Genomic DNA, 12,360 nt, shown 5'->3' on the forward strand with positions numbered 1-12,360 from the left:
ATGCTGTAAGAGCCATGTCTGATACTGCGTCACAATATGCAGAACCTGAGGACGGAGAGCTTCAGTCTGTGGGTGACGTCTCTGAATCAGGAGACCTGATTCAGAGATTTCTAATTTTAAATTTAAGCTTGAGAACCTCCGTGTATTGCTTGGGGAGGTATTAGCTGCTCTGAATGACTGTGACACAATTGCAGTGCCAGAGAAATTGTGTAGGCTGGATAGATACTATGCAGTGCCGGTGAGTACTGATGTTTTTCCAATACCTAAAAGGCTTACAGAAATTATTAGTAAGGAGTGGGATAGGCCCGGTGTGCCCTTTTCCCCACCTCCTATATTTAGAAAAATGTTTCCAATAGATGCCACTACACGGGACTTATGGCAGACTGTCCCTAAGGTGGAGGGAGCAGTTTCTACTTTAGCAAAGCGTACCACTATCCCGGTTGAGGGCAGTTGTGCTTTTTCAGATCCAATGGATAAAAAAATTAGAGGGTTACCTTAAGAAAATGTTTATTCAACAAGGTTTTATTTTACAGCCCCTTGCATGCATTGCGCCTGTCACTGCTGCGGCGGCATTCTGGTTTGAGGCCCTGGAAGAGGCCATCCATAAAGCTCTATTGACTGAAATTGTTGACAAGCTTAGAACTCTTAAGCTAGCTAACTCATTTGTTTCTGATGCCATTGTTCATTTGACTAAACTAACGGCTAAGAATTCCGGATGCGCTATGGCTCAAATCCTGGTCAGCTGATGTGACTTCAAAGTCTAAATTACTCAACATTCCTTTCAAGGAGCAGACCTTATTCGGGCCTGGTTTGAAAGAAATTATTGCTGACATTACTGGAGGTAAGGGTCATACCCTTCCTCAGGACAGGGCCAAATCAAAGGCCAAACAGTCTAATTTTCGTGCCTTTCGAAATTTCAAGGCAGTTGCAGCATCAACTTCCTCTGCTTCAAAACAAGAGGGAACTTTTGCTCAATCCAAGCAGGCCTGGAAACCTAACCAGTCCTGGAACAAGGGCAAGCAGGCCAGAAAGCCTGCTGCTGCCTCTAAGACAGCATGAAGGAGCGGCCCTCTATCCGACAATGGATCTAGTAGGGGGCAGACTCTCTCTCTTCGCCCAGGCGTGGGCAAGAGATGTTCAGGATCCCTGGGCGTTGGAGATCATATCTCAGGGATATCTTCTGGACTTCAAAGCTTCTCCTCCACAAGGGAGATTTCACCTTTCAAGATTATCTGCAAACCAGATAAAGAAAGAGGCATTCCTAAGCTGCGTACAAGATCTCCTTGTAATGGGAGTGATCCATCCAGTTCCGCGGACGGAACAAGGACAGGGGTTTTATTCAAATCTGTTTGTGGTTCCCAAAAAAGAGGGAACCTTCAGACCAATTTTGGATTTAAAGATCCTAAACAAATTCCTCAGAGTTCCGTCATTCAAGATGGAAACTATTCTAACCATTTTACCCATGATCCAAGAGGGTCAGTACATGACCACAGTGGACTTAAAGGATGCCTACCTTCACATTCCGATTCACAAGAATCATCATCAGTTCCTGAGGTTTGCCTTTCTAGACAGGCATTACCAATTTGTAGCTCTTCCATTCGGGTTGGCTACAGCCCCAAGAATTTTTACAAAGGTTCTGGGCTCACTTCTGGCGGTCCTAAGACCGCGAGGCATAGCGGTGGCTCCTTACCTGGACGATATCCTGATACAGGCGTCAAGCTTTCAAATTGCCAAATCTCATACAGAGATAGTTCTGGCATTCCTGAGGTCGCATGGGTGGAAAATGAACGAAGAAAAGAGTTCTCTATCTCCTCTCACGAGGGTTTCCTTCCTAGGGACTAATAGATTCTGTAGAAATTAAAATTTACCTGACGGAGTCCAGGTTATCAAAACTTCTAAATGCTTTGCGTGTTCTTCACTCCATTCCGCGCCCCACGGTGGCTCAGTGCATGGAAGTAATCGGCTTAATGGTAGCGGCGATGGACATAGTGCCATTCACGCGCCGGCATCTCAGACCGCTGCAATTATGCATGCTCAGTCAGTGGAATGGGGATTACACAGATTTGTCCCCTCTACTAAATCTGGATCAGGAAACCAGAGATTCTCTTCTCTGGTGGTTATCTCGGGCCCATCTGTCCAAGGGTATGACTTTTCGCAGACCAGATTGGACAATTGTAACAACAGATGCCAGCCTTCTAGGTTGGGGTGCAGTCTGGAACTCCCTGAAGGCTCAGGGTTCATGGACTCAGGAGGAGAAACTCCTCCCAATAAATATTCTGGAGTTAAGAGCAATATTCAATGCTCTTCTAGGTTGGCCTCAGCTAGCAACACTGAGGTTCATCAGATTTCAGTCGGACAACATCACGACTGTGGCTTACATCAACCATCAAGGGGGAACCAGGAGTTCCCTAGCGATGTCAGAAGTCTCCAAGATAATTCGCTGGGCAGAGACTCACTCTTGCCACCTGTCGGCGATCCATATCCCAGGTGTAGAGAACTGGGAGGCGGATTTTCTAAGTCGTCAGACTTTTCATCCGGGGGAATGGGAACTCCATCCGGAGGTGTTTGCTCAATTGGTTCTCCGTTGGGGCAAACCAGAATTGGATCTCATGGCGTCTCGCCAGAACGCCAAGCTTCCTTGTTACGGATCCAGGTCCAGGGACCCAGAAGCGGCACTGATAGATGCTCTAGCAGCGCCTTGGTTCTTCAACCTGGCTTATGTGTTTCCACCATTTCCTCTGCTCCCTCGTCTGATTGCCAAAATCAAACAGGAAAGAGCATCAGTGATATTGATAGCACCTGCGTGGCCACGCAGGACCTGGTATGCAGACCTAGTGGACATGTCATCCTTTCCACCATGGACTCTGCCTCTGAGACAAGATATTGAACAAAGGATTATCAGCTAGTTCTTTAAAGGGACAGATTTCTGTTCTGTCTATTCTTTTACACAAGCGTCTGGAAGAAGTTCCAGACGTTCAGGCATTTTGTCAGGCTTTAGTTAGAATTAAGCCTGTGTTTAAACCTGTTGCTCCTCCATGGAGCTTAAACTTGGTTCTTAAAGTTCTTCAAGGGGTTCCGTTTGAACCCCTTCATTCTATTGATATCAAACTTCTTTCATGGAAAGTTCTTTTTCTGATGGCTATTTCCTCGGCTCGAAGAGTCTCAGAGTTATCTGCCTTACATTGTGATTCTCCTTATCTGATCTTTCATTCAGATAAAGTTGTTCTGCGTACAAAACCTGGGTTTTTACCTAAGGTGGTTTCTAACAAGAATATCAATCAAGAGATTGTTGTTCCATCATTATGTCCTAATCCTTCTTCAAAGAAGGAACGTTTTTTGCATAATCTAGACGTAGTCCGTGCCTTGAAGTTTTACTTACAGGCTACTAAAGATTTTCGCCAAACATCTAACCTGTTTGTTGTTTACTCTGGACAGAGGAGAGGTCAGAAGGCCTCGGCAACCTCTCTTTCTTTTTGGCTTCGGAGTATAATCCGTTTAGCCTATGAGACTGCTGGACAGCAGCCTCCTGAAAGGATTACAGCTCATTCTACTAGAGCTGTGGCTTCCACCTGGGCCTTTAAAAATGAGGCCTCTGTTGAACAGATTTGCAAGGCTGCAACTTGGTCTTTCCTTCATACTTTTTCCAAATTTTACAAATTTGATACTTTTGCTTCTTCGGAGGCTGTTTTTGGGAGAAAGGTTCTACAGGCAGTGGTTCCTTCCGTTTAAGTTCCTGCCTTGTCCCTCCCATCATCCGTATACTTTAGCTTTGGTATTGGTATCCCACAAGTAATGGATGATCCGTGGACTGGATACACTTAACAAGAGAAAACATAATTTATGCTTACCTGATAAATTTATTTCTCTTGTAGTGTATCCAGTCCACGACCCGCCCTGTCCTTTTCAGGCAGGTCTAAATTTTAATTAAACTACAGTCACCACTGCACCCTATGGTTTCTCCTTTCTCGGCTTGTTTCGGTCGAATGACTGGATATGGCAGTGAGGGGAGGAGCTATATAGCAGCTCTGCTGTGGGTGATCCTCTTGCAACTTCCTGTTGGGAAGGAGAATATCCCATAAGTAATGGATGATCCGTGGACTGGATACACTACAAGAGAAATAAATTTATCAGGTAAGCATAAATTATGTTTTTTCCCCTTGCCGCTTCCCCCGGACCCCCCACCGCCTTCTAGCTGTATTTTTTTCCCTCACGTGAAGAGACGCCCATCATGTCCAATGCATTCTTGGTGATTACTAACACATTTTTTTAAATTAATCATTAATATAAATTCATGAATTGTGCATTAAATAATTTCATTTAATTGTATGTAATTTTAGAATTAACATAGTCACACACCCAAATACTGTTGCCATAATAAATAAACATTCTAACATTTGCATTTAACATGTGTACAAGTTTCATAATTTAAAAAACTCCTTTGAAAGTACAAATACAAATCCTGAATTCCAAAATCCAATCTTTTTTTTAATTAATATATTGAAAAAAATAAAAAATTACCATTTTCCGCCCTGCCAGTAAGTCACTATCTTCTCTGCCTGTATCTTTGCTTTTACAAACTAAAATACAAATGCTAGTCTGTTTTTTTTAAAGGAAAAACTATTACCATTCGGATTACAGTACTGTCTTTCTGATGATACTAAGTATTAAACATAATATAAAACTACCTTTAGGTTGAATGTATACGTAAATATTGCATAAATAACATAAGATATTGTTTGCACTTGGTCCCACCAATTGTCGAAGCTGTCTCTTTTACAAATGCCAATATACTAGAAATGTTCCGAAATCCAAACCCTTTCCAGTACCAAGCAGTTTGGATAAAGAGTTTTGTATCTATAGAATCAAAAGTGTTTTCAGTTGGAATTGCATTGTCAAACTGTTCCCGTTCAACGCATATTTTATTGTGGTATGAATCCGTTTGAAAACCTTGTGATAAATGTGGTTTTCAAATGGATTTGAATATGTGCACATTTGAAAATCCATGTGATGCATTTCATACGGGAAATGGATTGGAGTCCCCTGTTCTTGTTTAATATTGAGTATCCCAATAAACTATTAGTCCTTAAAGAGATATGTGAGTCAAAATTAAACTTATCAATTTACTATTATTACATTTTCTTGGCATCCTTTGTTGAAAACAATACCTAGCTAGGTTTAGAAGCGGAAGTGCTCTACAGGGAGCTAGTTAGTTATTGATGACTACACACATGCCTTTTGTCATTGTCTCACCAGATGTGTTCAGCTAGCTCTCAGTAGTGCGTTGTTGCTATGGAGCTGACAAACTATGTGTTAAACCCAGTAATAGCTTTATGCCCCTTTAATGTTTATTATATAAACCATGGCTCACTGTGTAAAGGTAATACGCATAACCACTGTATACGTCTTTCCCTGCCGCACTGTATATCTCGTGTCTCATGAGGATATGCTGTATACAATTTTCTCTTGCTCTTTTTTTTTAATCAGCTTTATTTGTTTCAAAAGAAAGAACGATACAAATCCCTTGTATTTACATAGGCCAATTCTGTTTTTTTTTTACAATTCTTTCTCTTTTAGCTGCTCAGAGGAAGATGATGGCTGCCCAGGCAGGAGTAAATGGAGTGACAGCAGAGCCAGTCCCAGCGCGGCCTACAGCCATACAGATATCACGAGACCTTCTAAAGAGTAAAGGCATTGCTGGGCTGTACAAAGGCCTGGGTGCCACATTACTGAGGTAATTACTGGATTACATAACACAGTTTTAATACGTTATAAATATTTTCCTGCAGAAGGTTAAATTAAAGATGTTTAAAATTGAAAGTTATAGAACTCCTTCCTAGGAACACATTGCTCACTGACCGATAAGGACAATGCCTACATTTCTATTCAACTTTACAATTTACTTCTATTATTAACTTTGCTTTGTTCACTTGGTATCCTTTGTTGAAAAGTAAAAGTAGGTAGGCTGATATGAGCTTAGGAGTGTGCATATGTCTATAGGACTTAAAGTTTGCTGCTATGTATTTCATTGCTGTAAACAATGTTGCAAACACTGCTGCTATATGGCTCAATACACGTGCACGCTCCTGAGCTCACCTAGGATTACTCTTTAACAAAGGATAGCAATAGAACTTAAGCGAAATCCCAGCTGTACTTTTCACCCATCTCATATCTCACCAGTGAGTTGACTGGTCTAGATTTAAGCAAGGGGTGTATACCTCAGTCTCTCAATTCCAAATGTACTTTTCACCCATCTCATGTCTCACCAGTGAGTTGACTGGTCTAGATTTAAGCAAGGGGTGTATACCTCAATCTCTCAATTCCAAATGTACTTTTCACCCATCTCATGTCTCACCAGTGAGTTGACTGGTCTAGATTTAAGCAAGGGGTGTATACCTCAATCTCTCCATAACCCTTACACAGTCAGTCAAAAAACTGCTGTTTATTTGATGCATAAAAGTCTAATCCCAGCAGCATCCTAAATCTTCCGACATCAGGTTATCAGGTTAATCAAATATAAAGCCTTCTACACATTGGATAAAGAAAGAACTTGGTGTAACATTAAACATATGAGCAGGGGTGGGAGAATATCATTATATTGAATATATCTAGAGCAGCATATGAGTATCAGAAATGTTATTATTATCATTGGTTATTTGTAGAGCGCCAACAGATTCCACAGCGCTATAAACATAGGCAGTACACAAGGTAGCATTTACAGGGTTCAAATGGATAGAGGGCCCTGCCTAGAGTTGCACTGTTGTAATCAGCTCTTATGAAGGTGATCTACAAGCAGTTGGGCTCTTAGGCTTACATGCTAAGGGGGTTCATGGCGGATAGCAATGGATGAGAGCATCTGGTATTAGGAAAGGTTAGTGTAGGTTGTATGAATCCCTGAACAGTAGAGTCTTTAGGGGGCACTTTAAATTTTCAAAACAAGGGGAGAGTTTTGTGGAGCGAGGCAGAGAGTTCCACAAGATGGGAGCCAGTCTGGAGAAGTCCTGTAAACTAAAATGTGAGGAGGTAACAAGAGAGGAGGAGAGTAGGAGGTTGTGAGCAGAGCGAAGGGGATGGGAGATAGTATAATAATATGAGTATTATAAATACTCATATGTTTGCAAATGTATTCATAATAAAAAACAGAGATATAAAGCTTCATATAACAGCTCTGTGTGTTTCAGCATGACAACATCTTCCTCAGGAGCACATTCCCTTTGGACTGTATTATGTTTTTGGCTGTTGGATATGGTGTGGGAGGCTGCAGAAGAAGGAATAATTGTTTTTTGTCATTTTTGGTTGGGATCTCTGTTGGTCTGATCTTTGAGCTGCTCACCCATCCCTATAAATGTTGCATTTTCACAAAGCAAAAATTGGGTCTGCCCAGCCAAAATCCACCATAGCCCAGCTGACCGTACTGACAGCAAGCAGAGCTCACTCACGGCACACCTGACCATGCCAAAAACACACAGAGCTCACCCACGGCCCACCTGACCATGCCAAAAACATGCAGAGCCGACCCATGGCCCACTTGACCATGCCAAAAACATGCAGACCCTAACCACTGCCTACCTGACCATGCCACCAACAAGCAGACCACACTCATAGCCCACCTGACCATGCCAACAAGCAGACCACCTGACCATGCCAACAAGAAGTCCCCAACCAAAGCCCACCTGACCATACCAACAACAAGCAGACCCCAACCACAGCCCACCTGACCATGCCAACAAGCAGAGCCCACCCATAGATATCTGTTCACTGCCCCTCCCACAGATTCACCCTCAGTTTAAATGTCCAGGTTTCCAGTGACTATCAGCTCCTCCCAGAACATGGACCCTCTTCCATGACATGTCCACCCTTGCCCATGAACACCCGTAACCTTACACCTCCTATCTTGGCCCCACTCACAAAACACCATTTACAAGTCCTCTCACCAACCTGTATAGATTTAAAGTTCTGTATGTTCCCATAAATATCCAGACTTTGTTCTATGTTATGCTTTCCTACCTCAAATTTACTTTTCTCCCTTTTTCTGTCATGATTATCAGTCTGTGTATTTCCACACAGGGATGTACCCTTCTCCATTGTATATTTTCCTCTCTTCGCCAACTTGAACAAGCTCGGTCAGAAATCACCTGATGAAAAGGCCCCATTCTTTGTATCGTTCCTCGCAGGCTGTGCTGCAGGAAGTATAGCTGCTGTATCTGTTAATCCTTGTGATGGTGAGTTCAAAATAAAATGGCTCCAGTTCCAATGCACTAATTCTTTGTAAGCCTTGTTATTCACATTTTAAATATGTCAACTATAGGAGGGTCTTCTGGTTATCTTCTTAAAGAGAAATTAACTAGATGCCCCAGGGATATTTGAGTACAGGGAGGCATTTAAAATATGTATGTTTAATTTATGTATATTTTTATTGAAACTTACCCTTTTACATGCAGTCTTCAGCCTGCCCAAACCATGCAGTTTTTTTTATTTCAGTAATAAGATGTACTGTAGATGCTACATCCAACCAGAAGCTTTAGTTACAGAGCCATTGTTTGTAGTCAAAGTGCAGTATTTCACTCCCCCTGAGGCACTGTGCACTCAGGAGTATGCACGATTGAGAATATTGGCTAAGGCACTACAGCCTCTTATTGGCTGTAGTGCTCACAGCTTCTTTTTTTTTTTAATTTTTATTTAAATGAAGTGTCTTTAGGGAGGCTGGAGCCTGAATAACAGGGTAAGTTTAATTTAAAACATGGGTGAACAAAAAAATTTTTTTCAGTGCAGTGCTTTAATTGTGGATATACCGTATGCACCTATGTCCCTTTAACATTATACAGAGTATACATCCCTATGCAGCAACATGTTTGCATAATGTTAAATGGACATTTGTATAGGTGCTTCAAGTCTTATACATAAAACTTTAACAATTGTACGGAGTATACATTCCTAGATATGCATCAAAATGTTTGTACAATTGTTAATACCGTATTTTATGTATAAGACTTGAAAATATTAGAGGAACCTTGTATAGTTAGTATTTGATTCAAAGTAATGAATCTGTTTTTAGCATTAGAGACTATGAGGCCCATTTATTAAGCTCCGTATGGAACTTGTGGGCCCGTGTTTTTGCCGAGTCTTCAGACTAAAGACCGCTGCTCCATAACCCTGTCCGCCTGCTCTAAACAGACGGACAGGAATCGCCACAATTCAACCCGATCGAGTACGCTGCTGGAGGCTCATTGGCCGTGAGTCTGCAGGGGGCGGCGTTGCACCAGCAGCTCTTGTCAGCTGCTGGTGCAATGCTGAATATGGAGAGCGTATTACTCTCCGCATTCAGCGAGGTCTTGCGGACCTGATCCGCACTGTCGGATCAGGTCCGCAAGACCTTTGATACATAGGCCCCATAGGGGTAAATTTATCATATACCGGGCGGACATGATTCACTAAATTTAACATTGCACAAGCATTTCTTGTGAAATGCTTGTGCAATGCCTCCCCCTGCACTTTGCAGCCAATCGGCCGCTAGCAGGGGGTGTCAATCATCCCGATCGTATCAAGCAGACCGCTGCTTCTTAACTTATGTTTCCGGCGAGCCAGAAACTAAGGGCGTAGAAAGCAGCTTATTAAATCCACCCAATAAAAGTTATTTTAGAAATATACTGAATTTTCATTTTAAATACAGCTTACTATACGTACTTCTCTTATTACTATTAGAGTCATAACATGTAGATCAAATGCCTCCACATTTATCTCCCATGTCCGCTGTAATTGCAACTGGTGACAGAACAAATGAGGTCACAGGCGCTTGTAGGACACAGGGAAGTTTACATTTCCTTCACTGAATCCTTAAAGGGACATTAAACACCTCAAGATATTAATATACATTGTTTCATTACATGCAGTAAAACAACTTTGCAATATACTTTCATTACTTATTTTGTTCTCCTTTCCTGTAATTTAATTCTGAATATTGTGGGCTTTCCCATTTGACACAGCTATATTCCACACAGTCATTGGTTTCACACTCTAGTAATCAATTTATAACCATTCCTAATTGGCCTTAGCAGAAAAGATAACCTAAGTTACAAAATGGTGGCGCTCATGGCTTTATGGACATTCAAATATTACCCTTTTTAAAAAATATTTAAACAACTGATATACATTTAAAAATACATTTACAAATTATTCTCAAGGCAATCTTTGCTCTGAAAACATAATTCAAGCAATGAATTATTTAGTGTTCAATGTCCCTTTAAATGTATAAATATTTGTGCCCCATCATTGGTAGGTTTATGTCTTTATGTATCAGCCTATGCTTTAAGGCATATGCAGCCCCCATCAGTTTTTACCTCAGACATTTCCATGGTTTTACAACAGCCACACAATCTCCCTGTGTCACTATATGGGCTTTCAAAGGGACTTTGAGATTGTAATAAAAAATATTTAATTATGCATAGTAAAAAAAAAAGAGTTGGGGGGGTGGGGGCAAAGCCTGCAGTTGTCCGTAATGGCCGCACTTGCTTAGAGCTCCAAGCACAAAAGTGACCGGGTCTGCGGCCAAACATAATACAAGGCCTGACTTGAGCACAAAAAACAGGAGTATACTCAAGACAAAAGACTGGACACCTGGCTAGAACATTTTTAAACCAAACACCGCTGACAACGCGGTCTTACAACAGCAGAAAGAGGGAGCGATCATCAGCGGTAACTAGGCCGCAATCGAAGCATGCACCAGAAGTGCACAAGACATGCACTGAAAGATCCTGCTCGAAAACACCAGCGTTAGATGAGAAAGTCTAGAATATCTGCTCTATGATGCACCTGCAGTAAGCACACCCCTAAAAATCATCAAATGATGGTAAAACTTCATTATGCACTATAACGCTATTACAGACCTATCCACCAAATATAATGAAGCTTAAATTCTGCTTCTATATGTATTTAGTAAACAAATCAATGCTTTAGCTGGCAAATGAGAAGTCTGTAACACTAAAACCTGGCTGCTAAGAAGCAATGTAAAAAGGAAACAGAGAACAAACAGCTAGCAGAACAGAAACACTTTGCACACGCTAATTGGGACGACATTTAATAGCACATGGCCTGAAGCCTATAACATACCAAACACCACAAATAAGGCGTAAGAAAGTCCATCCGTTACCCCCAATGCACTAAGCTCTGCAATCTGCATTTATTGACTCTAAACTAAATACCAAATCTTACAAAACAAGACTAAAGCACCAAAAATACACAGTGTCAATATGGTGCAACGCAGAACAACTAAAGGAGACAAACTCACTAAACCTGCGACTCCAGCAGAAAGCTCTATGAACACCTATTTCAAAAACATAGAAAAACAGAGAGACATGAACACATCATCTGTAGAAGAATCAGACAGACTCGACCCCTCCACCTGTACACCCCAGTTCGCCAGCTAAAACAACACAAGAAGAGGACAATCCAGTTACGCTGAACGCAATAGAGGCCTTGATCAGCCAAGTGAAAACCTGCATCAGAGAGGAATGTGCTGACCTCAAAAGAGAAATAAATGAACTGGAGTTCAGGGTAGAGGCACCGGAAGATGACAGGGAAGAGCTAGTCAAAGACATTGATGAGATGTCACACACTATAACTAACCAACAACAACAACAACTGACAGATCTGCAAAACAAACTTGACGATATTGAAAACAGAGTGTGTAGAAACAACCTCAGAATACAGGGTATTCCAGAAACCATCAATGGAGAGGATTTACCAGAATATCTTCAAAGCTTGTTCCAGTCACTAGCAATTGCTAACTCAATAGTGATGGACGAAGTAACCTTAGAAAGTGCACATCGTGCACTTTGCCCAAAACCAGGAGAAAATTAACCACCAAGAGACATTATAATAAGATTCCTGGGCCCCGATCCGATATGCAGCATCGCCCGCAAAAGCCGGCGACGCCAAATTTTGCGCGGGTTTGGTATCACATATACGGCGTAACATAGAGGTTATGCTCGTATATTTCTGCCTTCGGACGTAGTTTTTTGGCCCATAGACAGGTATACCAAACCCGCACAGTTTGGTATCCAATATACAGCGTAAGGACTTACGTGGCGAAAATGGAGACATCTTACTCCATTTTCACCTCGCCACAAATTGCAGGCGTAGTAAGCCTTACGCTGAGTATTGGAGCCCCGTAACTCCCTAAACTACCTTCAAAATAAAACCTAACACCTAACGCATGCACAATGTCTATCTACCTGTCAACCGCAATCCCCCGCCGCAATCCCTAATAAAGTGCTTAACCCCTAAACCGCCGCTCCCAGACCCCGCCACCTACATTAAAATTATTAACCCCTAATGTAATCCCCCTACACCGCCGCCACCTATATT

At 41.8% G+C, this 12,360-nt stretch overlaps 1 protein-coding gene across 1 annotated transcript in view; it reads left to right on the plus strand.

The window, feature by feature from the left end:
• The window catches only part of SLC25A22 (solute carrier family 25 member 22), a 202,772-nt gene that overhangs the window by 161,476 nt on the left and 28,936 nt on the right, over positions 1–12,360 (plus strand). The window contains exons 7-8 of the mRNA XM_053720217.1: positions 5,575–5,731; positions 8,065–8,219. Coding sequence (XP_053576192.1) covers positions 5,575–5,731; positions 8,065–8,219 — 312 coding nt within the window. The remainder of the gene's footprint in view (positions 1–5,574; positions 5,732–8,064; positions 8,220–12,360) is intronic.

The sequence above is a fragment of the Bombina bombina genome, chromosome 7 (genome assembly GCF_027579735.1).
Source record: "Bombina bombina isolate aBomBom1 chromosome 7, aBomBom1.pri, whole genome shotgun sequence".
NCBI lineage: Eukaryota > Metazoa > Chordata > Amphibia > Anura > Bombinatoridae > Bombina > Bombina bombina.